This window comes from Oncorhynchus kisutch, linkage group LG7 (assembly GCF_002021735.2).
Source record: "Oncorhynchus kisutch isolate 150728-3 linkage group LG7, Okis_V2, whole genome shotgun sequence".
Lineage (NCBI taxonomy): Eukaryota > Metazoa > Chordata > Actinopteri > Salmoniformes > Salmonidae > Oncorhynchus > Oncorhynchus kisutch.
Window position 1 is genome coordinate 43063955 of NC_034180.2, and position 27907 is coordinate 43091861.

The 27907-nt window shown below is 43.7% G+C and overlaps 1 protein-coding gene across 2 annotated transcripts; it reads right to left on the reverse strand.

Annotated features, from left to right (window-relative positions):
• On the reverse strand, window positions 1–27830 carry LOC109893978 (grainyhead-like protein 1 homolog). 2 transcript variants are annotated; one of them, XM_020487190.2, is made up of 15 exons: window positions 27661–27830; window positions 24418–24604; window positions 21977–22056; window positions 21220–21565; window positions 20484–20566; window positions 19778–19931; window positions 19373–19484; window positions 17241–17335; window positions 14549–14795; window positions 14264–14391; window positions 8914–8942; window positions 8079–8164; window positions 3591–3676; window positions 2429–2493; window positions 1–2292 (listed from the first exon to the last, which is right to left on the reverse strand). In XM_020487190.2, exons 1-15 carry the CDS (start codon window positions 27678–27680, stop codon window positions 2178–2180), a joined length of 1833 nt encoding a protein of 610 aa, XP_020342779.1. In that variant the 5' UTR covers window positions 27681–27830; the 3' UTR covers window positions 1–2177. The 2 variants fall into 2 exon arrangements, with proteins under 2 accessions (XP_020342779.1, XP_031685004.1); XM_031829144.1 differs by lacking the exons at window positions 24418–24604; window positions 27661–27830 and adding an exon at window positions 23296–23301.
• Between the last annotated feature and the right edge of the window lie 77 nt (window positions 27831–27907).

The following is a 27907-nucleotide window of genomic DNA, read 5'->3' on the forward strand; positions in this document are numbered from 1 at the left end:
AAATATCTGGGATATTTTATTTCAGCTCATGAAAACCAACACGTTGCATGTTGCATTTATATTTTTGTTCAGTGTATATGGTAAAAAAGACCCTTTTTCCCATTCTCATAATAAATATATAGACATTACAGATACAATCCGGGATATTAACCACTTAACATATCATACAAATAAAACATTTGAAAGCATTTTGTTATTGTTGCAGGGCGTAACTTATCATGCGAAATGGATAACATAGTGGACAATATCCGGGAACAGGTTTTGGCTGGTGAGCACTACTTTTAAAACTACTGGCTGAAATTATACATAAGCGCTGGAGCATCACTTTGTTTCTCTGGTGCAAAGAGGAGCTGTGAAGGTACACAAGGAAAACAATGTCCCCCACATTTTTCAAATGGACACAAATGTCATGTTATCACACTATTACTGTGTCTGATATGTGTATGAAAAGAAAGGGAAAATCTGTCCATCTGAATGTGTTTGAGCTTCAATCACTGCCTTATTGCACTTCCTTTGTACTAGACTAATAGTCAATCACAGGAGGTTGGTGGCACCTTAACTGGGGTGAACAAGCTCATGGTATTGACTGGAGTGGAATCAGTGGAATGGTATCAAATACATTAAACGTGGTTTCCAGTTGTTCGATGTCATTCCATTTGCTCTGTTCTGGCCATTATTATGAGCCGTTCTCCCCTCAGCAGCCTCCTGTGGTCTGAATCCTATTCACACCATAGCTGAGTGACAGAAGGGTTGATACATTTTTATCTTATTATAATTTTTTGACATGTAATACTTATGAAGAGGCCATATGCTAAAGCAGTATGAGGGAAAATGTCTGCTCTCCATTCTATTCAGAATCCATATGACACACACATACATTACATGCTCATTTTCAAAACACACATACAGTAGCAACAAACACAGATTATATCATACTAACTGCCACTACTGTGGTAGTGTGTACATTACATACATACTAAATACTGCCAGGATGTTTAGTATCAATACAGTGAGTAGCCAACCAGGCCAATCCATCCTCTCTATTTACAATACGCGTTTGCACTCACCTTGTGTGCGAAATATCCTAATAGATATCCTAATAGATATCCTAATTTAATAGATTAAGATCTGTCTTTAGTACTATGGCATTCCGGGGTTCGTCACTAGTTACCACAGCCACATAGTCATAGTTATGGCTAAACCCAGGCTATTTCTACAATTTCTCTTCTTTAAAATCTGATTTTAAACCTTACCCGAACTGTAACCTTAACCCTAACCACACTGCTAATTTTATTCCTAACCCTAAGCACACAGCTAAACTTATTCCTAACCCTAACCTTAAATTAAGACCAAAAAGCTGCATTTTAGTTTTCATTAATTTTACAATATAGCCAATTTGGACATTGTGGCGGTGGTAACTAGTGACAACCCTTTCCAAGGGGGCAGATAGAATGCAGCCTGAGGCATAAGGATAGTTGTGTTTTCACTGTCTTGCCTTGTCTGGCTTGACAATCCCCACATGAATTGGCAAGACAGACCAAACAGATCGAGGACCAGGCTAAACGATTGCTTACATCTCCAGATCACTATGACGCTAATGCCAAAAGCAATGCACTATTAGACTGATGCTTTCACTTATACCATATACAACACAAAGATACTGAGAGACACGCCACACAAATAAACAAAGATTCTCAAATGGCCTCAGCATACCTATAAGACATAGCTAAGAGGGCTTCTTGTTAGACTCAATTCTTAAATACAAAAGTATCAAAAAAGTATGAAAAGTCTACATCAAGCCATCAACACAATGTCATCGGGGCATAAGAGCAGTGGCTTTGTAACTTGGATCAGTGACATCACAAATAAAGAAGAACACAGACTCTCAGACAGGTGGACAGTTTAAACCTGGTCCCAGATCTGTCTATGCTGTCTCGAAACAATGTGATGATCATTGGTAAGCCTAACGACAGATCTGGGACCAGGCTAGTGGACTGTAGATATGGCTAATGTCTGAGACATTCTGTCCATTTTTGGTGCCTGGGCCAATGCCATGTGTATCTGTAAACTAAGAGTCTTTACATTTACAACAACTTTACAAGCTGCCCTATCGCCACACTCTTTGCGGACTGAGCGGTGATAGTGTCAATCACTCCCCACCCCTCCCTTTGGGCCAATCAGATTTCAGTCAGGGTGAGTTTATAAATGCCCCCTAGCTCCTCCATAGAGATCTGGAAGGTGTCTTCGTTGGAATAGTGTTTGATGATGTTGTCATCCATGTTGACTAGAATCCTAACAGAGGGACAGATAGAAATGTCAGTATCACAGTAATAAAATCGAATCATTACATTTCTATGGTCAGAGTCTTATGTTGTGTAAAATTCTTAAATCATGGTAAATAGATTTACCGTTGATGAGAACAACTTACCCTTTCTTGCATTTCTTGTAGACTTTCCCCACTTTCTGGAGCGGCACGTTGTATTTCTCAGATATCTAGAAGAAGCGGAGCAACAAAGGCTTGTAAATACAGTAGTCTCTCTTTTGAAAGAAGAGAATGGAAATGAAATATACAATACACCACTCTAACAATTACTCAGGTCGAATGGCAGACATTAAACACAATCTGAATTCAACCCGGAAAGAAAAGAGAGGTGTGCGGTATCTTTGCCCACATTTTCTCCCCAGCTGTTCACACTTCCCTCCCAGAGAAACTAAGAGGCCAGGTCCTGTCCTGTCATGACTCATTTGGCCTGTTGAGAGGCCAGGTCCAGTCCTGTCACGACTCATTTGGCCTGTTGAGAGGCCAGGTCCAGTCCTGTCACGACTCATTTGGCCTGTTGAGAGGCCAGGTCCAGTCCTGTCATGACCTATTTGGCCTGTTGAGAGGCCAGGTCCAGTCCTGTCATGACTCATTTGGCCTGTTGAGAGGCCAGGTCCAGTCCTGTCATGACTCATTTGGCCTGTTGAGAGGCCAGGTCCAGTCCTGTCACGACTCATTAGGCCTGTTGAGAGGCCAGGTCCAGTCCTGTCATGACTCATTTGGCCTGTTGAGAGGCCAGGTCCCGTCCTGTCATGACTCATTTGGCCTGTTGAGGAGGCGGTTGGAGACCCATGTCTAGTTTCCCCACAGCCACTGTTGTCCCCTGCTGAGGGATGTCCTCTGTCCCCTTTGTCTTAATGCACTAAGCCAGACCGACAGACCCCCCTGATCAGAACCACAGCACCCCCACGTGAGGGGAAGGCTGAATGACTATACGAGAAGCGGAGACCCTACACATGGTAATGCCTCCTCCCTCCTTTCTCATTCTCTTTCACTCTCTCAGTCTGTCCCTCTACTTCATTTTGAGGAAAGAGTTGAGGTCATAGCTCTCCCTCTCTCTCATGCTGAGTTGAATTAGCATCAAGCTGAGAGAGAAAGATAGTGGACATGGGTAATTGCAGGATAGAGGAGTCTGTGTGGCAGAGTGGGCCGTGTCACAAACAGTGCCACCCACCGTGTCACTGGAGGGATGCAATGGGACCAGCCTCCCATAACGGACACCATATGTCTGGCAGTGTTCATTTCCTGTTCATATTGAGTAAGAACTTACTGCTTCCACCAGCCCGTTCATTGTTGGGTTCTTCAGCATGACCGCATCAAACACCTCCTCTGTCTCCCTACGCACATACAGCAGAACTACACAGGAGAGAGGAGGCATGCAGTGAGACATATTGATCACACACACCACATGGTCATAGCAGGACACACACCCTGAATCACAGAACACATTAACTTGGCAATGTCAGATATCTTTTCTGCTGAAGCTAACAGTGGTGAAGCCCTTGATTTGGGTTTGGACATCTGAGCATCTCACTATGTCCCAGTCTCATGTGGCCAATACCTCACACAGCATAGTGACACACACATGCACACTGCTGCAATATAAACGCAAAATTCAACAATTTTAGCAGACGCTCTTATCCAGAGCAACTAGGGTTTAGTGCCTTGCTCAAAGGTACATGGTCAGATTTTTCACCTAGTCGGCTCTGGGATTCGAACAAGTAACCTTTCGGTTACTGACCCAACGTTCTTAACCGGTAGGCTACTGAGTTACAGTTCATAAAGAAAATCAGTCAATTGAAATAAATGAATTAGGCCCTAATCTATTGATTTCACATGGGAATACAGACATGCGTCTGTTGATCACAGATACCCCAGGGGCTTGGATCAGAACCAGTCAGTATCTGGTGTGACCACCATTTGCTTCATGCAGAGCAACACATCTCCTTTGCATAGAGTTGATCAGGCTGTTGATTGTGGCCTGTGTAATGTTGTCCCACTGCTCTTCAATGGCTGTGTGAAGTTGTTGGTTATCGGCGGGAACTGGAACACTGTGGTACACGTCGATCCAGAGCATGCCAACAATCAAATTGCCATCTATGAAATGAAATTGTGTTCATTGCTTATGCCTGCCCATACCATAACCCCACTGCCACCATGAGGCACTCTGTTCACAACGTTGACATCAGCAAACTGCTCGCCCACACGATGCCATACATGTGGTCTGGCATCTGCCGGGTACAGTGGAAACCCGGATTCATCCGTGAAGAGCAAACTTCTCCAGCGTGCCAGTGGCCATGGAAGGTGAGCATTTATCCACTGAAGTCGGTTACGACGCTAAACTGCAGTCAGGTCAAGACCCTGGTGAGGACAACGAGAACAGAGATGAGCTTTCCTGAGACGGTTTCTGACGTCACTACAGACACCCTGGTTCGAGCCAGGCTGTATCACAACCGGCTGTGATTGGGAGTCCCATAGGGCGGCGCACAATTGGCCCAGCGTCGTCTGGGTTTGGCCGGGGTAGGCCGTCGTTATAAATAATAATTTGTTCTGAACTGACTTGCCTTGTTAAATAAAGGTTACATAAAACAATAATGTACAGCCAAATTCTCAAAAATGAAGTTGAGGTGGCTTATGGTAGAGAAAACAACATCAAATTCTCTGGCAACTGCTCTGGTGGACAATCTTGAAGTCAGCATGCCAGTTGCATGCTCCCTCAAAACAGAGACATCTGTGGCATTGTGTTGTGTGACAAAACTGCACATTTTAGAATGGCCTTTTATTGTCCCCTGTACAACGTGCACCTGTGTAATGATCATGCTGTTTAATCAGTTTCTTGATATGCCACACATGTCAGATGGATTGATTATCTTGGCAAAGGAGAAATGCTCATTAACAGAGATGTAAACAAATTTGTGCACATGGAACATTTCTGGGATCTTTTATTTCAGCTCAGAACACATGGGATCAACACTTTACATGTTGCGTTTATATTTTTCTCCAGTATACATCTACATACTACCTCAATTAGCTCAACTACCTGGTGCCCACATTGACTTGATACCGGTACTCCTTGTATATAGTCTCGTTGTTATTTTATCACTATTTCCTTTTTTATTTTTAGCAGAAAAATGGCTAGTAAGTCAGCGTTGCATGGTAAAGCACATGTGACAAATAGAATTTGATTTGATTTGGTTCCTTGGGATAGTATGTTGTTGGTTTAACATTGGTTGTGGGAACGAAGACATACGTTTCCTGACCAGTAAAACTTAACATTTTTTAAATGTTCTGAAAACAGAAGTGAAAATGTTGCCTGTTCTAGGAACCTTTATCTTTAGGTTGCAGGGAGGTTCTGAGAGCGTTTTACTCTGGTTCCTTGAAAGTTTTCCTGCGAGGTTTCAATAATGCTTTGAGAACAGAAGTTACAGGTCATTTATGACAAAATACTCTGAAACACAACCAAAACAAACAACAAACTTTGTTGGATGCATTTGCTAAGTTACAAGCTTGATGTAAGCATTGCGTGCTATGAATATGGGACTAAATACTACACTTTTGACTACTTTAATACACATAAGTGAATTTGTCCCAATACTTTTGGTCCTCTAAAATTGGGGAAATTATGTACAAAAAGTGATGTAATTTCTAAACGGTTCACCTGATATGGATGAAAATGCCCTCAAATTAAAGATGACAGTCTGTACTTTAACTTCATAATCATTGCATGATTTCAAATCCAAAGTGCTGGAGTACTGAGCCAAAACAAAAATAAATTGCTCATTGTCCCACTACTTTTGGAGATCACCGTATGGGCAATTTTCAGGGCCACTTTTGGCATGAGGGTGCTACTTTCAGAACTACTGGCTAAATTGTATAAAGAAATCCCAAAATTTGGCAATTGGCAATTAACTCCCTTAACAACAACATTCTCAGTAAGGGTTATAGAAACGTTTGACTTGCTCTGACTATGTGTTTTTTCATCTACCCTAGTTAAATGCACTACTTGTAAGTCACTTTGCATAAGAGCGTCTCTAAATGAACAAAATGTAAATGATCAACTGCAAAGCACACTGTTTTTTTTATTTGGCCTAGTTTCGGGTTCGGAGTGCTTTAGAATAATACTCAGCATGCTTTGCAAGTGTTCATTTTGACATTTACCTTTAGGTCATTTAACAGAGTGTCTTATAACACTATAGTGCAATCAGACTTCTGACAACAATACAGGCTAAAAGGGGGCTACAAATTTGTGAACCACCATAAAAAAAATAGTATAGAAAAGTATTTTGGAAAACAAAAATTACAACTCTCGAAAGTGTCTTGTTACATGGATTGTAACAGGCAAATGAAATACAAATGACAAAACAGTCAAAGGTAGTTGAAATACGTATTTTTAATGAATTGAACAGAAATACTGCCCAGCTCTCTCTGTGTGTGTGTTTGCATGTGTGTTCATATGCTGAAGAAGGATGAAGAACGTGTCCTTGTGTGTGAATTGTGAGAGAGGTGAGAATGAACAACGATATTGTGTTGTTCACGGTGGGAAGGGGGATACTGCTGTTGTGTTTTCAGGGGCTGGGTAAATAAGGAATCACGTGCCTCACATCTATGGGTAAGGTGTGTGTGGAGCAACGAACCGCCCTTGCTGTCTCTGCCTGGCCAGTTCCACTCTTTCCACTGGGATTCTCTGCCTTTAACCCTATTACAGGGGGCTGAGTCACTGGCTTACTGGTGCTCTTTCATGCCATCCCTAGGAGGGGTGCGTCACTTGAGTGGGTTGAGTCACTGATGTGATCTTCCTGTCTGGGTTGGCGCCCCCCCTTGGGTTGTGCCGTGGCAGAGATCTTTGTGGGCTATACTCGGCCTTGTCTCAGGATGGTAAGTTGGAGATATCCCTCTAGTGGTGTGGGGGCTGTGCATTGGCAAAGTGGGTGGGGTTATATCCTTCCTGTTTGGGCCTGTCCGGGGGTATTATCGGATGGGGCCAAAGTGTCTCCTGACCCCTCCTGTCTCAGCCTCCAGTATTTATGCTGCAGTATTTTATGTGTCGGGGGGCTAGGGTCAGTTTGTTATATCTGGAGTACTTCTCCTGTCTTATCAGCTGTCCTGTGTGAATTTAAGTATGCTCTCTCTAATTCTCTCTTTCTCTCTTTCTTTCTCTCTCTCTCTCGGAGGACCTGAGCCTTAGGACCATGCCTCAGGACTACCTGGCATGATGACTCCTTGCTGTCCCCAGTCCACCTGGCCGTACTGCCTCTCCAGTTTCAACTGTTCTGCCTGCGGCTATGGAATCCTGAGCTGTTCACCGGACGTGCTACCTGTCCCAGACCTATTATTTGACTATGCTGGTCATTTATGAACATTTGAACATCTTGGCCATGTTCTGTTATAATCTCCACCCGGCACAGCCAGAAGAGGACTGGCCACCCCTCATAGCCTGGTTCCTCTCTAGGTTTCTTCCTAGGTTTTGGCCTTTCTAGGGAGTTTTTCCTAGCTTCTACACCTGCATTGCTTGCTGTTTGGGGTTTTAGGCTGGGTTTCTGTACAGCACTTTGAGATATCAGCTGATGTACGAAGGGCTATATAAATACATTTGATTTGATTTGTGTGATGGGGTGTTGGTGGCCTTCAAGGCAAGCCATAACAAACACACTCCTCCCTCTCCATACCTAGCCCTCTCTCTGGTTTCGTGGTAGACAGTGACCTTATCAGTAGTGTATACACAGCGCATGGGCGGGGCGGGCACACACACACGTCATACCTTTCTTGGGCTTGTCCATTCTGGCCAGCTTATTGGAAGGTGAACCAAACTCATCCTCGGCATAGAGCGATCTCTTCATGCCCGAACTGCAATGGACACACACGACAGGTTGGTTTAGAGCGCTTATGCACTCACACATACACTCCCGTATGCACACACACACACACACACACACACACACACACACACACACACACACACACACACACACACACACACACACACACACACACACACACACACACACACACACACTCCAGTTAAGCCTGTGTGGCCCTCTCCCAGAGAAATAGCAGGAAGGCCCTAGCAACCCTAACAACCAACCTAACAGCCACCCTAACAACCCTAACAACCACTCTAACAACCACCCTAACAGCCACCCTAACAACCACTTTAACAACCCTAACAACTACGTAATAGAACATGACACAAACAGCACTCAGGGTCTTTCTTAGAAGTAACTGGTGTAGCTAAAGGTGGAAACTAGATGAGCTAAAGGTTGACACTGGAAGAGCTAAAGGTGGAAACTGGACGAGCTAAAGGTGGAAACTGGACGAGCTAAAGGTGGAAACTGGAAGAGCTAAATGTCGAAACTGGAAGAGATAAAGGTTGAAACTGGAAGAGCTAAAGGTGGAAACTGAAAGAGCTAAAGGTGGAAACTGAAAGAGCTAAAGGTTGACACTGGGAGAGCTGAAGGTGGAAACTGGAAGAGCTAAAGGTTGTCTCGGTCGAACAGCTACCATATGAGTGGCCATACTTTATTTACTCCAGCCCTTTTCCATCTACTTGTCCAATAAAACGAATTAGCGTGAAGTCAATGTTTCTAGGAACTCACCTTTCCTCTCCATCTTCTTGTGAGAAGGGCTGCATGGAGAAAGAGGGTGAAGAGGGAGAAAGAGAACAGAGAATGAGGGGAGGGGATGATATGGGTCAAGGGTGAAAAAACACAGTCATACATATGAAAGAGGTAATTTGATCTAATATGGAACAGGTCTATTGAACTTTGTGGGCCGTGTCAACAATCCTAAGGGACCTCTTAAATCAAAACTGATGACAGTGTTTTGGATATGATTTAAATATTTTCCCCTCAACATGAGAGCATGCTTTAATTTATTACTGTAATAAGCAGTTCAGATTATTTTGAGTAACACTTTCGATTCATAAATCCTAAAGGCCATTCTTGCAGCACAAGATAAGTGCAACCTGGTTAGAAGGATACATTTAATTGGCCCACTCGCCCTCTGACCTGGTTAGAAGGATACATTTAATTGGCCCACTTGTCTTCCAACCTGGTTTCCATACCTTCATTGATTGTCTTATCTCCTGACCCCTCCTGTCTCAGCCTCCAGTATTTATGCTGCAGTAGTTTATGTGTCGGGGGGCTAGGGTCAGTTTGTTATATCTGGAGTACCTCTCCTGTCCTATTCGGTGTCCTGTGTGAATCTAAGTGTGCGTTCTCTAATTCTCTCTTTCTCTCTCTCTCTCGGAGGACCTGAGCCCTAGGACCATGCCCCAGGACTACCTGACATGATGACTCCTTGCTGTCCCCAGACCACCTGGCCGTGTTGCTGCTCCAGTTTCAACTGTTCTGCCTTATTATTATTCGACCATGCTGGTCATTTATGAACATTTGAACATCTTGGCCATGTTCTGTTATAATCTCCACCCAGCACAGCCAGAAGAGGACTGGCCACCCCACATATGCTCTCTCTAATTCTCTCTTTCTTTCTCTCTCTCTGAGGACCTGAGCCCTAGGACCATGCCCCAGGACTACCTGACATGATGACTCCTTGCTGTCCCCAGTCCACCTGACCGTGCTGCTGCTCCAGTTTCAACTGTTCTGCCTTATTATTATACGACCATGCTGGTCATTTATAAACATTTGAACATCTTGGCCATGTTCTGTTATAATCTCCACCCGGCACAGCCAGAAGAGGACTGGCCACCCCACATAGCCTGGTTCCTCTCTAGGTTTCTTCCTAGGTTTTGGCCTTTCTAGGGAGTTTTTCCTAGCCACCATGCTTCTACACCTGCATTGCTTGCTGTTTGGGGTTTTAGGCTGGGTTTCTGTACAGCACTTTGAGATATCAGCTGATGTACGAAGGGCTATATAAATACATTTGATTTGATTTGATTTTATCAATACTAAACACATTCACAGGTAACAGAGTGCAGTCGTGTGTTGTAACTAAGCAGTGTCCATATTTTAGGAGGAATTGTGGAATGTATAATCAATATTAGCTCTGGTCCAGGTTGTTAGTGTGTACTACTCCACTATGTAGTTAAGGAGCATGTACTAAACACCTGGACCAGGCCAAATCAATAGTCTATTCTCAGAGGAAACCAAGTCCCCCTGCTAATCACTAACTGATAGGAGGGCTAGAGATTTACTGGGTTGCCATTTTATGCCAATCGTGTGTCAAAATAAATGTTTTCCTTCCAGGCTGGATCAGAATGGTAAACAGTAAAGGTTTATTTTCAGCTCAGTCCACCCTGCATGTCAGCAACGCCATGTGGCCCACAAACCAGAGAACTCAGTCAGCTCAGCTGGGTCATGTTCATTATGCACCAAATGGATTGAAACAGGGAGGGACTACCTGGACTTGTCCAATGTGAAACACTCATGTTCGTTTTCAGTAGCAATAATATTTTCAAATACGCAAACCTCATGAACGGACCCTGGTGCCACTGTGGCCAACAGGGGGCAGTCAAAGTTCACTTTCTACAGAGCCACAGGGATGACTTAAAACAACTGTCTGCCCATCTTCCAGGTCTAGGGAAAATGATTCACTCTAGGCTTCCAGCAACCACACTGAGGGCCATGTGATATCACACTGCTAAGCCAAGGTGGGTTCAGAGTCCAGGCGTGGCTAGGAGCACTGCTAGTGCCAGGAAGAGGTGTGTTGTTGGGGAATGGAGAGAGAGACCTGACATACCACACGTAGACAGACGTGTGCTACACTCCCCTCTGTCTCCTGTCCCCTTCACATCAAGCCAAGTCACAAGTGCAACAGGTGCAGTCTACTCTAGACATACTGCATTAGGTGCCGTATTAAGAAACCACTGGGCTTCCATAATCAATGATATTGAAATGATGAGATATTCAAGCATATGAGAGTGATTCCAAACATGTTTGGATTCGTTGAAGCACTGTGTAAGATAATTTGACTCACACACCTAGAAACCTTTGGATCTATCCCAAGGCCATCTCCACCTATCAGATGGCACTGGAACCTCCCAGGTTATATAACCAACCCCCGATCCCATGATATTACATGATTACAGTATCCTGGCCAATTGGCAGGTCTACACTGTATGTTTTAGTCACCTTGACCTGCACCTTGTCCTGAGTAGGAGTTGAAACTGTTTACCAGCCAGGAACCATATAAGGTGTGACCAAGGTAGCCTGGTGGTTAGAGTGTTGGACTAGTAACCGAAAGGTTGCAAGAGCAAATCCCAGAGCTGACAAGGTAAAAAGCTGTTGTTTTACCCCTGAACAGGCAGTTAAAAACAAATTATATGGTTGTGTCTGAAATGGCTCCCTATATAGTGCACTACTTTTTGGCCCTTGTCAAAAGTAGTGCACTATATATGAAATACTACTTTTTACTGAGGCCTATAGGGCTATGGTCAACAGTAGTGTACTGCACTACATAGTAAATAGGGTGCCATTTGGGACAAACCCTCTGATCTCATAGTGACAAAGTTACACTGACATTGGCCAGGCACCAGTCGACTAGTCCGTTCTTTCTAATAGGTCTTGAAAACAGAAAGAGCTGCTTGTCCATGGTGATCATACATACATCCCAGAGAACACCACTCTGCAGGCGGCGACTGACAGAGTGTGGGGGTCTGGGACCAGTCACCTGGCCCAAACAGCTGGAGAGGATGACCCGTGACCTGGCCCAACCAGCTGGAGATGAATGACCCGTCACCTGGCCCAACCAGCTGGAGAGGAATGACCAGTCACCTGGCCCAACCAGCTGGAGAGGAATGACCAGTCACCTGGCCCAACCAGCTGGAGAGGAATGACCAGTCACCTGGCCCAACCAGCTGGAGAGGAATGACCAGTCACCTGGCCCAACCAGCTGGAGAGGAATGACCAGTCACCTGGCCCAACCAGCTGGAGAGGAATGACCCGCACCTGGCCCAACCAGCTGGAGAGGAATGACCAGTCACCTAGCCCAACCAGCTGGAGAGGAATGAACAGTCACCTGGCCCAACCAGCTGGAGCGGAATGACCAGTCACCTGGCCCAACCAGCTGGAGAGGAATGACCAGTCACCTGGCCCAACCAGCTGGAGAGGAATGACTGTCATGAGGAGTGCTGGGCGGGCTATACAAGGTCATAACATGGCAATGACATAGCACATCCCTCTTGGGCGGCAGGTTAGCCTAGTGGTTAGAGCGTTGGATTAGTAACTGAAAGGTTGTAAGTTCAAATCCTCGAGTTGACAAGGTACCAATCTGTTGTTCTGCCCCTGAACAGGCAGTTAACCCACTGTTTCTAGGCTGTCATTGAAAATAAGAATTTGTTCTTAACTGACTTGCTTAGTTAAATAAAGGTTAAAAAAAATTATAAATGTAGAGTTCCAAAATAAACTATTCTGTCAATTCAACCAGGATTTCTGGAATTTTTGGGAACATTTCTGAAATGTCTTAACTCTGATCCCTCATAACGCACTGGACATCAATGGTGTTCAGGGCTTAGACTTCAAACACTAGGGTTTGGTCTCTAATTCATCTATTAACAATAGGCAAAAGCCCCTACACCCTAAAGTAAGATTGCCTTAAGGGATATCCACTATCTAAAGAACTCCTGGTATTTAGTGAAGGACTGCCAGAATGAGTGGCTCTTTAGAAGTCTGAAAGAGACATGGAGAGGATGGACTGGGCTCTTTGGTAGTCAGAGGCTGGTTGAAGTTGATAAGGTCTTTATGATTGAATCAGCACCAAGTACGGTATATTATCTTAATAGATATAACTACTATGTCATCTAAATGTATGGCTGTTGTTAACCACTTGTGCAAATATACACTACTGTTCAAAAGTTTAGGGTCACTTAGAAATGTCCTTGTTTTTTAAATATATATTTTTTGTCCATTAAAATAGCATCACATTGATCAGAAATACAGTGTAGACATTGTTGATGTTGTAAATGAATATTGTAGCTGGAAACGGCAGATTTTATTTGTATTTTTGATGGAATATCTACATAGGCGTACAGGGGCCCATTATCAGCAACCATCACTCCTGTGTTCCAATGGAATATTGTGCAAGGGAGTAGTACACAGCGTTGTACGAGATCTTCAGTTTCTTGGCAATTTCTCGCATGGAATAGCCTTCATTCTTCAGAACAAGAATAGACTGATGAGTTTCAGAAGAAAGTTCTTTGTTTCTGGTCATTCTGAGCCTGTAATTGAACCCACTATTGCTGATGTTTCAGATACTCAACTAGTCTAAAGAAGGCCCGTTTTATTGCTTCTTTAATCAGGACAACAGTTTTCAGCTGTGCTAACATAATTGCGGAAGGGTTTTCTAATGATCAGTTAGCCTTTTAAAATTATCAACTTAAATTAGCTAACACAACGTGCCATTGGAACACAGGAGTGATGGTTGCTGATAATGGGTCTCTACGCCTATGTAGATATTCCATTAAAAATCTGCCATTTCCAGCTACAATAGTCATTGACGACATAAACAATGTCTACACTGTATTTCTGATCAATTTGATGTTGTTTTAATGGACAAACAATGTGCTTTTCTTTCAAAAACAAGGACATTTCTAAGTGACCCCAAACTTTTGAAAGGTAGCATACATAGATAAAAACAATGATTTTTTTATTATTATTTTTTTACATTTTTGCAGAATGCATTCAAAAAAGGGTTGGGGTTTATCATTTTGTTCCAATGAATCTGATAACAGCCTTATCACCACAACTACACTATACTAGGAAAACCAAACTGTGTTTTTATATCAGTTTGAATGTCACAGGTACCGTTGATTAACATGATTTATGTGGTAGCTATACTCTGCATAACCCTATCTTCCGTGACCTGGCCCAGAATGCTGACCCTTAGACACAGATCTAGGATCAGCTTACCCTCCCCAAGTCCTAACCTTAACCTTTAGAGGGTCAAATGAAAAACTGACCACATGTCAGTGTTTAGGGGCTAGGTACTCACATGGCGCTGGAAGATGGAGAAGTGGATGTCAGGGATAAAGAGAACCGGCTGGGTCTCAAAGTCAGACATCATCTTAAAGGTTGTGACATCATTACGCTTCTGAAGGAAAGGAACTTTAACGTCCACATCTATAGAGGGGCAAAAATGACAAATAATGAGATTAGTTGATGTGCATCATTGCAAGATAGACGTGAGTGTGTGATCACAAAAAATATCACAAAATGTGCGCGTATACACATGCTTTGACTGTGTGTGTGTGTGTGTCTGTACTCAGTGGGAACTCACATGATCCCAGACTGGTGTTGAGGTCGGTGCTCTTGCCCTTCCTACGGGACTGCTTCTTCTCCTCGTCTCTGATCTTCCTCTCAGCTCCCTTGTCACAGAACACCTTGATCTGGCAGAAGGCCCGGTGGATGGGCTTGTTGCTGCGGTTGTTGTAGCTGTAGGTGTCTATCTGCAGGTTCAGGGGCAGGCCTTTCACACCCTTCTGGGAAGAGAAGTCTGTGCTCAGACAGTTGACCGAGATGAAGATCTGAGGAGGAGGAAGAGGAGAAGGAAAATGAGGAAGAGGAGGAAGAGGATGATGAAGGCGGAAGAGGAGGAGCAAGATTTATGACTTTGTTTTTCAAATTTTGTTTGTGGAGTAATTCAGGTACATTAAAACTGTGCATAGCAACACATAACATGCAAATTGGAATTACATAGGAGGTGGTTCCTGACTGTGTTTATATATTTTGGATACAGAATATAGGCATTGCATCTCAATGTAAGAGGTGTCACTATAGTCCCTGGTTCGTATCCAGGCTGTATCACATTTTTTAAATAGATTTTTTAAATAAAAGAATAATAATAATGCAAATGGATAAAATGTTAATTCCATTCTTTGTCATTAACTGATGTTCCATACACAGTAAATTAGATAATAGTTATTCAAGAGCATTCCCACTGAATTCTCAGGCGCAAAGGATCGCTTTGTCTGGTTCCTTGTTATGTACATGCTGTCTTCACTGAACTGGTGTGTGTCTCCCTCTTTTGGCAGAAAGTGGTAATTACATGTTGACTCTTAGTTCTACTGCCAACCATTAAAACAAGATTGCGGAAAGCTATTTCAATAGATCACTTTCTAGAGAAATAACTATTTCAATATGCTTACTTAACATATAACCACTATACTGAAAAACCTTTACTGCAAGTTGCACAGATTTGATATAGTTAGACTGAACTGTTAATTTTTTGGAATAGCCACCTAGTAACTATTTAGTAACTCGTTTTTGCAGTTCATTTTAAGCAGAATGTAACTAGTTTTCTAAATTAGATCCTTGGTTTAATCAAATAGCCTGCTGGTTACCCAATGTGGCAAGAAACTATGTTGCTAACTTCATGTAAAGTCATGTATGGTGCAACATAGTTTCACGAGCTACGTATGTAAGTATGTTGCATTTCAACGTTTTTGCAATTGCTCATCTTCAGTAAAGATGATCTCATCGTATAATGCTCTATTCTCATGATCATTGCAGAGTGTTTTGTCAAGAAGCCCAAAGCGCGTCAACATTTGAGAAAGGCTGCTCCTACCCTGCCTTGTTTCATTTCCTTGCTTCATTTCCTCCTTCTGAGTAAACTGTGTGTGCCTAAGTTATTAAATCATCAGGGGACACAGCAAGGGAAGGTAAAGCATCTTGCACTTGCACACACACACACACACACACACACACACACACACACACACACACACACACACACACACACACACACACACACACACACACACACACACACACACACACACACACACTCACACACTCACACACACACACACACACACACACACACACACACACACACACACACACACACACACACACACACACACACACACACACACACACACACACACACACACACACACAAAACCATCCTTGTGACACCTTACACCTGACTCATCTGTGGTTTTAACAAACAGACTGATTATACACAGTACAAACACAAGGATGGAAGTCCTCGGTCCTCAGGTCATGAGTTGAGAAGATCCACACTCTGGTTATATGTATGCATGTGTGTGTGTGTGTGTGTGTGTGTGTGTGTGTGTCCCTCAGTGAAAACCAAAGAGCAAGGAGATGGAAGGGATAGATGAAATGTCTAGCTGTTAGTCTGTTTGTGCATCCCAGGCTAACAGTACAACAGTCAACAGTAGCAGTGTCATAGCACCCCATGAACATAAAGTGCAAGCTAAAGCGTCTGTGAGATTGTCTGTTGACGCCATCCCTCACCACCCAACAAACTGGTCAGGGACGGTGGATTATGTCTGTCACCTCGTACCCGGTCGGACGGGATTCCATCGCTAGCTGTCAAATTCAGTTCTGCCCCCCTGCCGCGTTTCCTCATTCCAACTCCCATTGTTAGGCAGTAGGCAAGTCCTAGATCCTTAGGCCTCCATTGTACGTGCATCACTTTAGCTCAGCAATTGGTGTGACGTAGAACGAGTTTAGAATGGGGCCTCGACGGCAGACAAACACCTACACATGTACCTATTCACTATGGTCTCTAAGCAACCAAAGGACCCAAAACACTGGGAAAACTCCCCTTACTCCCCAAGGGCCAATAAATGTCTTTATTTTTCGATCAAAACTCGAAGGACCACTTTCCATAATAGGCATTTAGAAGAAAACAAAGGACAAAGCGTGTGACGATCGCTTGCTGACAAATTGGTTTGCATCACCTGACACCTTTTCTGTGATGGCCAAAACACACCCTAACCTACAGAGCAAGGGAAGAGAGTCTATTTTTGGAAGAATCTTCAGCCACATTTACACAGAATGTTGATGAAGAAGTTGTAATCAGATGACCAGAATCCTCCAGAAACACTTGGCATCATCACGTGTTCTAGGGATAAACAACTAGGCTTACAACTATCTTTCCATCTCTCTTCACCTTCTCTCTCTGATTCCTCATACCAAAAGGTATGTTTCCTATACCTCACCTTGGCCTCCTCATTGATGTCCCAGGTGAAGGAGATGGCGTTGTAGGAGATCTCCTCAATGTTGCTGATTGTGTTGAAGCTCTCTTTGTAGTCAGCTGGGAACCATGGAACACATAATGGACTGTTAGTACAGTTAGCATTGACATAAGACATTCAATGAAGAGAGGGTGCTAAGATAAGGGCGGCGGTGGCTACGTTATGAAACTAAGAATGGAGAGCTGGAAGGCTATTTTATTAGTATTATTATTATCATTATTAGGACTGGGCTGAATTAAAGGTTTTAGAAGCCTTGCATAAGAATGACGTGAAGGTCAGTAGCTTGTATCAGATACAACCATTGAGAATGTGCTCCCACCCTGGTGAGGTCTCATCCCACATCTTAGATGTTTGATAAACAAACAAGCTTTTTGTCCTCAAAAGGTGCGGCTTAAAAAGCTTGCTCCGTGGTATTGGTCTCGTAGTCTTGCATTGTTGTACTATGAGTCTAATCCTTCAGAAAACGTTTTCACTATGCCATTTTTCGGAAATTGAGGCACTTGCCTCCAAACTTTAGGTTCTGACCAATCCCATCAAAGTCCCTTATTAGGCCTATGCCCCTATGCCAGAAACCACACTGTTTTAGTAGGGCACCTCTACGTTGCTGACTGACTACTTTAATCGAAAGCAAGCAGGTTGTCTCAATGGTCACCTTTCGCCCACAGTCCTTCCATCAAAGTCAGACTGCAAGTGAGACAATACACTTTCCTCTGTCAAGCAGAACTAAGTTCTCCTTTCACAGTATGTGCGTGCAGAGTAAGATTGATCAGTCTACCTCCAGAGAATTAGGCTGCTGTATTGTCCCGACAGGGAGCCACCATAGAGCTCAGTTGACACAGGTATCATTAACAAATAGGCAGTGGTGGAAAAAGTACCCAATTGTCATACTTAAGTGAAAGTATAGATACCTTAATAGAAAACGATTCAAGCAAAAGTCACCCAGTAAAATACTACTTGAGTAAAAGTCTAAAAGTATTTGGTTTTAAAAATACTTAAGTTTCAAATGTAAATGTAATTGCTAAAATATACTTAAGTATCAAAAGTAAAAGTATAAATCATTTCAAATTCTTTATACTAAACAAACCAGACAGCACATTTTACGGATAGTCAGGGGCACACTCCAACACACACATCATTTACAAACTAAGCATTTGTGTTTAGAGAGTCTGCCAGATCAGAGGCAGTAGGGATGACTAGGGATGTTTTCTTGATAAGTACGTGAATTTGACAATTGTTCTGTGTGCTAAGCATTCCAAATGTAACGAGTACTTTTGGGTGTCAGGGAAAATGTATGGAGTAAAAAGTACATTCATTTATTTAGGAATGTGGTGAAGTAAATGTAAATAGGAGGAAAACTGGCCTTGTCTCATATCCACTCAAATTATCACCCTCCTTCATCCAATCATGTGTATTGTTCTAAAGAGGTTTTTTAAAGGTTCATCCAATCAGATTCAGGATAATTTTTCCCTTTTAGAATAAGAGTATATGGACAAGAGGGACGTGATCATCCTAGATCTCCTACTAAGTTATTTATTTAAGGTGGCATAGAGGTTTTGGCTCATTGGGTGGGTCTGTCTGCCTGGCTCCTTGGCTAGCTGGCTGCTTCTCCTCCTAGGTCATGAGAGTTGAGCTGAGACAGAGACAGCATGTGACACGGGGGAGGAGATGGAGGGTGACTGTTGCACAACAACTCAGGAACCAACAGTGACTCGTGACAGCGCAGGATGGTATGGTAAGAAGAGTGTCAGGTAAATATGATGAAATGTATTCGGAACCATTCAGGCAGAACTTCTGGTGACTTTATGTGACATAAAAACTATGGCCTGATTTAATAAGCGTTTGTAATGTGAAGTTTGCACCTGTTATTTCCCCAGAGGTAATAAAGCATTTAAGCTTCATGAACAATCTTAAAGGGTAAAACAACTCATGTTTTAGCCAGTTTTTTGTCTTTTCTCGCTTTAGATAATAACAGTTGAAAACTTGTAGTAACTTGTGCTTTGCACCGTAAACTAGGCTTCATGTCTTGGTGTAGCATCTTCTTCAAGAGTTTGTGAGGACTAGTGTTCCATGTAGGTTTCAGTAGCATAGGCTCTTACCAATATCAAGACACCTCTGTTTGGCTGTGTGCTGTCTGGAGTGCCAGTACTTCCAGTGCTTCAGCTGGTCGTCTCTGCACTTCTCCTCTCCGAACACCACCATCACCACACTCTGAAATGGTGCACACAACCCCAGGGCCATCAATCATGCTTAGCTTAACTGACACATTCCACTTAACAAGTTCCTACTTGTTAGTACATTAGCTACTATTAGCATAATAGCTACCAACTAGCCTAAGATTTCTCTGTTTATTCTGTCAAAAAATGTATCTTTAACATGAGAGACCTAGCCAAATGATCTGCACATATTTAGTTACAGACAAGGACCAATCAAAAAGTTATTGACCATGTTATTGACCATGAACTACTGTAGAACAACTAACTAGCTTGGTGGTGTGGTCTTACCCTGACTTTGCTGATGGGGTGCCGCAGCTTGCTGTTGTCGATCTCCCTGAGGCTGATGGGGTAGAACTGGCCCTTGTTCAGGTACGTCATGGTACCGTCACCTGTCTTCTGACGCAGCGACTTGGAAGCATCCAGGGTGTACTCAAAATGATTCCTAATCAGGAAATAGATATTAGTGACAAAACCACAGTAGGCTACATTTGTATTTTACTTTAGGGAAAGAGTAGCCTGAAATCCAGACCTGCTTTGTGCTGACATTCCACTCCTTGTACTCCGTGTCATATGTTTGGCACAAAACAGGCCTGGATTTCAGGCTAGGGAAAGAGAAGGCCTAGAGATGGAAAAAGTGATGTATCTAGTATTCAGCTGATGTTTATCTGGTATCTATCTTTATTCTAAACAATCTAGATGTGTTTTCAGTATTTATGAAAATACCGTATGCAAATATTGATTATCTATATTTTCCACATCTGAAATACATTGCAAATGTCACCCCTTGAATAAGACCACCTTCATCAGTCCCTTCCCATTGGTTAGATTGTGACCCCGAATCCTCGTAGTGTCACTGAGCCCCTGATAACATTATGTTTGGCATTGTAGCTTTTAAACTGAGGGGATCTGCTGACTGAATGTGGTTATTCTCCTATCAGGGGCTGAATGGCGGGGTGCGAGCGACAACGGGCAGGCGCCGGGCTGGAGGGCTTACCCCGGCACGGTGTCAAACACGCTGTATTCCTCTGTCGAGATGGAGGCCATGCGTAACTGGAGATCCCCTGGGAAGGAGAACACCTGTGGCACACAAAGAGGACAGAGAAGTGGGGAGAGAGGGTCTGGATTTAGACAAGCATCCATGACAAGGGTTGTAAGCTAGCGCTCTCAGGGGTTACAGGGAGTATAGGGAGCCCCCCCCCTCTCTCTCTCTCTCTCTCTCTCTCTTAGTGTTTCTTTCTTTCTTACACTGTCTCGCTGCATCTCTACCATTATTTTTCTCTGTTACACACTCTCTCTCTCTCTCTTGCTCTCTCTCACTGAAGTGGAAACAAACCACGTCCCATCCTACCCTCCCTCTCTCCTTCCCTCACTCCTTCCTCTTCTCCCCGTGTGAAGGGGGTTGTGTTGGGTTATCCCTTTCCAAGGTAATCCCCCTCCAGGTTAAATGGAGAGAGAGGAGAGATAAAGGCCAGGGCTATTGAAGGGGGGAAATAGTACAGCACTTTATTGTGTGGGCCAGACAATGGCATAATAACACACTGGTCTGCTATTTTGGAATGTTCAAATAAAAACAGGGAGGGCTGAGACCCACTGTTGTAAGCTCCAGAGGCTCAGGTGAAAGGGTTATTGTCTGACTGGAGAGAGAGATCTGAGAGGGGGGGTGTGGAGGAGGGTGGTGAGGGTTTTAGACTAGAGAAGAGGCTATTGGATTCCTGTTGTTGTGTCCACACCTCTTGGGAACCATCCTTGTAGGTCTCTGGGAAGGTGGAGTCGGGGGTACGGGGCTGGGTACTAGGGCTGAACTGGCTGTGTGTGAGCTGCCTGGCGAACTCTGCTGTGTGGCTGTCGGACTCGGCACAGTGGAAGCTGTGGGAGGGCACCTCCATCTTGACGTTGGGGTAGTTGGGGGCGATGGAGACTGTGACAGTGGTGTCCGGGGAGGGGAAAAGGACCCCTCTCTTGTTGTCCTGGCCAGTTAGCTGGTTGGGCAGCAGGATGTTGATGGGGCCCTTCAGGAACTGGATCCTGCTCTCCACTGATGCCACGGAAGCTTCCTGCAGGGGGGCCATCAAGTGCCTGAAGAAAAACAAAAAACACGGCAGGTAAAATGTCCGTTTATGATGAAATTTCACAAGGACCAAACCAACAGTGAGGTGAGGTGTGGTGTGGCAAGGCGAGGTGTAGTGAGGTGTGGTGAGGTGTGGTAAGGTAAGGTGTAGTGAGGTGTGGTGAGGTGAGGTGTGGTGTGGCAAGGTGAGGTAAGGTGTAGTGAGGTGAGATGTGGTGTGGCAAGGTGAGGTAAGGTGTAGTGAGGTGAGATGTGGTGTGGCAAGGTGAGGTAAGGTAAGGTGTAGCGAGGTGTGGTGAGGTGCGTGGAGGACCTGTATTCCTCTCACTTCTAAATTCCTAGTAGTTCCTATAAATGCACACATGCGCACACAGCACATTTGCCCTCCCCAGTGGTTTGTAAAGGGATGTTCTACCTACATGGACCTTTTGTTGGGATCCACATCAGAGCCCATTGACTCTGTCTTGGTCTGGGATATTGTTCTCTTCTCTCTGGGCACCTGCATGGGAAGGTAAACACAGCCGCTGTGAGTCTGACCACATCCAATAGAAGCATGTCTACATATGCAACACTACTAGTTTTTGCTGTTTCACAGATGCAAGAAGTAAAGCTACTTCATTCAATTAGTTTCTCCAACACTGTCGATCTATATGGCTCGGATTGTTGTGGAACAGTGTCGCAACACCTGTGAGTGAACATGGCTCCTATATCAGTAATAACTGTGGGTGAACATGGCTCCTGTATCAGTAATAACTGTGGGTGAACATGGCTCCTGTATCAGTAATAACTGTGGGTGAACATGGCTCCTGTATCAGTAATAACTGTCGGTGAACATGGCTCCTGTATCAGTAATAACTGTGAGTGAACATGGCTCCTGTATCAGTAATAACTGTGGGTGAACATGGCTCCTGTATCAGTAATAACTGTGGGTGAACATGGCTCCTGTATCAGTAATAACTGTGGGTGAACATGGCTCCTGTATCAGTAATAACTGTGGGTGAACATGGCTCCTGTATCAGTAATAACTGTGGGTGAACATGGCTCCTGTATCAGTAATAACTGTGGGTGAACATGGCTCCTGTATCAGTAATAACTGTGGGTGAACATGGCTCCTCTATCAGTAATAACTGTGGGTGAACATGGCTCCTCTATCAGTAATAACTGTGGGTGAACATGGCTCCTGTATCAGTAATAACTGTGGGTGAACATGGCTCCTGTATCAGTAATAACTGTGGGTGAACATGGCTCCTGTATCAGTAATAACTGTGGGTGAACATGGCTCCTGTATCAGTAATAACTGTGGGTGAACATGGCTCCTGTATCAGTAATAACTGTGGGTGAACATGGCTCCTATATCAGTAATAACTGTGGGTGAACATGGCTCCTGTATCAGTAATAACTGTGGGTGAACATGGCTCCTGTATCAGTAATAACTGTGGGTGAACATGGCTCCTATATCAGTAATAACTGTGGGTGAACATGGCTCCTGTATCAGTAATAACTGTGGGTGAACATGGCTCCTCTATCAGTAATAACTGTGGGTGAACATGGCTCCTCTATCAGTAATAACTGTGGGTGAATAACTGTGGGTGAACATGGCTCCTATATCAGTAATAACTGTGGGTGAACATGGCTCCTCTATCAGTAATAACTCATCTGATTCTTCAGCCTGTAGTCAACCAGCCTGGGTCCTGTACACGTACCAGCCTGTATTCGACCAGCCTGGGTCCTGTGTTACCTTGTAGTAGTCATACCAGCCTGTAGTCGACCAGTCTGGGTCCTGTGTTACTTTGTAGTTGGCATACCAGCCTGTAGTCGACCAGCCTGGGTCCTGTGTTACCTTGTAGTAGTCATACCAGCCTGTAGTCGACTAGTCTGGGTCCTGTGTTACTTTGTAGTTGGCATACCAGCCTGTAGTCGACTAGTCTGGGTCCTGTGTTACTTTGTAGTAGTCATACCAGCCTGTAGTCGACTAGTCTGGGTCCTGTGTTACTTTGTAGTTGGCATACCAGCCTGTAGTCGACTAGTCTGGGTCCTGTGTTACTTTGTAGTTGGCATACCAGCCTGTAGTCGACCAGTCTGGGTCCTGTGTTACTTTGTAGTAGTCATACCAGCCTGTAGTCGACCAGTCTGGGTCCTGTGTTACTTTGTAGTAGTCATACCAGCCTGTAGTCGACCAGTCTGGGTCCTGTGTTACTTTGTAGTTGGCATACCAGCCTGTAGTCGACCAGCCTGGGTCCTGTGTTACCTTGTAGTTGGCATACCAGCCTGTAGTCGACCAGTCTGGGTCCTGTGTTACTTTGTAGTAGTCATACCAGCCTGTAGTCGACTAGTCTGGGTCCTGTGTTACTTTGTAGTTGGCATACCAGCCTGTAGTCGACTAGTCTGGGTCCTGTGTTACTTTGTAGTAGTCATACCAGCCTGTAGTCGACCAGTCTGGGTCCTGTGTTACTTTGTAGTAGTCATACCAGCCTGTAGTCGACCAGTCTGGGTCCTGTGTTACTTTGTAGTTGGCATACCAGCCTGTAGTCGACCAGTCTGGGTCCTGTGTTACTTTGTAGTTGGCATACCAGCCTGTAGTCGACTAGTCTGGGTCCTGTGTTACTTTGTAGTTGGCATACCAGCCTGTAGTCGACTAGTCTGGGTCCTATGTTACTTTGTAGTAGTCATACCAGCCTGTAGTCGACCAGTCTGGGTCCTGTGTTACTTTGTAGTAGTCATACCAGCCTGTAGTCGACCAGCCTGGGTCCTGTGTTACCTTGTAGCAGGCATACCAGCCTGTAGTCGACCAGCCTGGGTCCTGTGTTACCTTGTAGCAGGCATACCAGCCTGTAGTCGACTAGCCTGGGTCCTGTGTTACCTTGTAGTAGTCGTAGAGCACGCCCAGGGCAGCGGCGCTGTCCTCGTCCCCGTTGATGCTCATCATTGCCTTGGTGGCGGCCGTCAGGGGGTTCTCCAGGAACGACTTCCACGCCTCGTCTTCGTTGGTGTAGGGCCGTCGCTGACTGTAGCTGGGCTCATTCTGCAACAACAGGACCGGCCTCTTACTGGGGAGGGGGAGAAAGAGAGGGGAGAAAAAAGAGAGAGAGAGAGAGAAAGAGAGAGAGAAAGAGAGAGAGACATGTTAGCAGGAGTGCAGTGACACATTTCTTGAAGGAAAGTAACATGTGCTAGCTAGATGAAGTGTATGTCAAAACCAGGAGCTGCATAATTATAAGCTACACACAAAAGACAGACTGAGTTATAAATATTTAGTTAATATGGTCCTGTTTCTCTAACTGGTTCACTTCAGATTCAGACAGGGAGTCACTCACATCAGATGGATAGGCCAGACTGACCGCACGTAAATCAACAGACAGTCAGAGCAACAATCACTGCATTGTTCACAACCGACGAACAGGTTGGAGATATCAACAACGTCACTCTTTATCTTCCTGACCTGTTGTACAAGAAAGTCGATTGTGCAACAAATCTCAGCTACCTGCGAGAGAAAAGATGCTCTACTGCTCTACCTGTCTGCTGTTAAGTGTTTCCTATTGGTTACCTGTCTGCTGTTAAGTGTTTCCTATTGGTTACCTGTCTGCTGTTAAGTGTTTCCTATTGGTTACCTGTCTGCTGTTAAGTGTTTCCTATTGGTTACCTGTCTGCTGTTAAGTGTTTCCTATTGGTTACCTGTCTGCTGTTAAGTGTTTCCTATTGGTTACCTGTCTGCTGTTAAGTGTTTCCTATTGGTTACTTGTCTGCTGTTAAGTGTTTCCTATTGGTTACCTGTCTGCTGTTAAGCGTTTCCTATTGGTTACCTGTATGCTGTTAAGTGTTTCCTATTGGTTACCTGTCTGCTGTTAAGTGTTTCCTATTGGTTACCTGTCTGCTGTTAAGTGTTTCCTATTGGTTACCTGTCTGCTGTTAAGTGTTTCCTATTGGTTACTTGTCTGCTGTTAAGTGTTTCCTATTGGTTACCTGTCTGCTGTTAAGCGTTTCCTATTGGTTACCTGTATGCTGTTAAGTGTTTCCTATTGGTTACCTGTCTACTGTTAAGTGTTTCCTATTGGTTACCTGTCTGTCTGAGGGATCTAGTACAACATTCCAGAGTTTATATGACTGGGTTGTTGTTTTATTTTTAAAGAACCTGTTTGGAACAATCATCGTCATCATCATAATCATAGGCCCTTAACTGACTCAATGCCGAAGAGAATCAGTCATCCTCTCTGTACTGTATCAGACAGTCAGTCAGTTATGGTCGATTACGTACAAGTGAGCATACAGGATTGGTGATTCTACGTATTAGAGAAAGGGTCCATTATTACAATAACAACATTTTTGGTACCTATAAATAATTTTTTACCAAGATTCATTGCATAGAATGTGAGAGGGTGTTACATAGCCCACAAGCCCTACATTATTGAACAATTAGATTGTATTATTTCAGTGATTTGAATGTAGGCTAACATGCATGGTGTAATTCTATGTTATATACATGTGTATGATGATCACACAAATATTGTTTTAATAAATAGTTTGCCTTTGTTTTTAACTGAATCACAAACAGAACCTTTGAGGTTTAATTTTTAGCACAATATTTAAAGTGCAAACAATGATGACATCTTAGACATAAAGACACGCCTTATTTGTATAATTCCTTAAATCTACTCTCTTAAATGAACAAACAAAATGCTATAGAGGCTAGTGTGTGATAGGAGACATATACATTTTCTGTCCTCAATTCACACAAAAGCGTCTCCAGAGTGGCACAAACAGAATGTAAGGATGGTTTCCAAGCTATAGTTGCTACAGCAGATTATTTTTTTCGGTATGGTCAAGGCAAAGGTATTATTAGTAATCCAATATCTAATTGTTTCATTCACAAAATGTCGAATTGGGGCGTTAGGGATTTGCAACCCGATAGATCCGTTATTCACCGCATTCCCCCACCCCCCAAGAAAAATTGGATGATATGTAATCCACTGTAAAACAAAAGAGGATAGCTAAAAGTTTTCAATGTGGAAAAAATCATTAAATTGGATACTGAACAAAAACAGCCTAAATTGTTTTTCCTGAAAGGTTGAAGCGAGAGAAACCCATGTGCCTCACACCGTATTTGGATATCACGTGAAACAGGCTGTCCTATGCAGTAAGGCCTACATTAAACGTTTTAAAATGATGAGATTAAGAAAAGAAAACGAAAAAGCCCGTCTTTATCATTGTATCATTTTTCTTTAACAAGGGCCTATTTGTGAATATTATAATCCATTTTCTTAATACAACATTTTCGTATTGACTATCTCAATCAATTAAATAATTATGTCAACATGAATTATTCGTCCAGTGACTGTGTCTACAATACAACGGAGAAAATCTTGCTTACATTGTTCCTCTGACTAAAGGGGCCAACGCCTAAAAGGTGTACGATTTCACTGGAGTCAACAGTCTCCTTGTCATTGCCCTCAAAAACGGACAAAATACATTCACACATTATCACTCTGGAGCAAAGATAAAAATCCTACAAAAAAGTATGATATTCTTTCGATTCAAGTACCATGTTCGATTAGATATGCCATTACAACCATGGATTAGGGCATCAGATAACACATTTCAAACCTCAACTAGGAAAATAATATGGGTGGGGGGTTAAGACGAATATCTTCGACAAACAAAATAAAGTCTAACCACATAACTGTGAGCCAAATCAAATAATGAACCGCCCATCAATAACACACGGGTTGGCAGAACGTTAGTCGGACCAGGCGCCTGAACTAGCACGACAGGTGGCGAGATATACACCTGTGCAGTGCAGGCTGGAACCCGACCAGAGAAACAGCGCTTGTAGCTATGAACCCCAAACCGCGCTCACACGGATCCTAAACACGATAAATAGAGATTGAATCACTAAGCACAATAAATAAGGAGATTGAATCATACTCGTTTTGCCTGGCAGGAAAAAAGTTAACTTTCCCACAATCCAGGAAACTCCGTTAGAATCCACCTGCGCGGGTAAACCACCTAAAAAAATATCCATTGGTCATTTTGCACCAAAGTTCAATATACTGTTAGAGCTCAACACGTTGGTTCTGCTGGACTTGGAGTGGTGACTAAAAACACTTACTTGTCATGATCCTGTGACATCTCGGTTGGTGGAACTGGACTTTCTAGTTGGTACTGTAAATCCGATCGGTCTACTTTCACCAGAAAAACTCAAGCACGATGAGGGCCACGGCAAAGGTGTCTCTGAACGAACGGGTTTTGTCGGCTTTTCTCGCTTTTGGAGTGTAGAGTGAGAATATGTGGCCGGTTTTACCTGTGACGGGGCATGGGATTGGATTAGGCTACAACGAGGTAAGGGGCGGAGCCCA

Excerpts from the sequence above, each read along its gene's own strand:
- LOC109893978 (XM_020487190.2), bottom strand. The coding sequence starts at position 27,680 with ATGTCACAGGATCATGACAA. Across the intron at positions 14,392-14,548 it reads CAACACCAGTCTGGGATCAT|ATGTGGACGTTAAAGTTCCT; the intron begins GTGAGTTCCCAC and ends GCCCCTCTATAG. Across the intron at positions 2,293-2,428 it reads TACAAGAAATGCAAGAAAGG|GATTCTAGTCAACATGGATG; the intron begins GTAAGTTGTTCT and ends TCCCTCTGTTAG.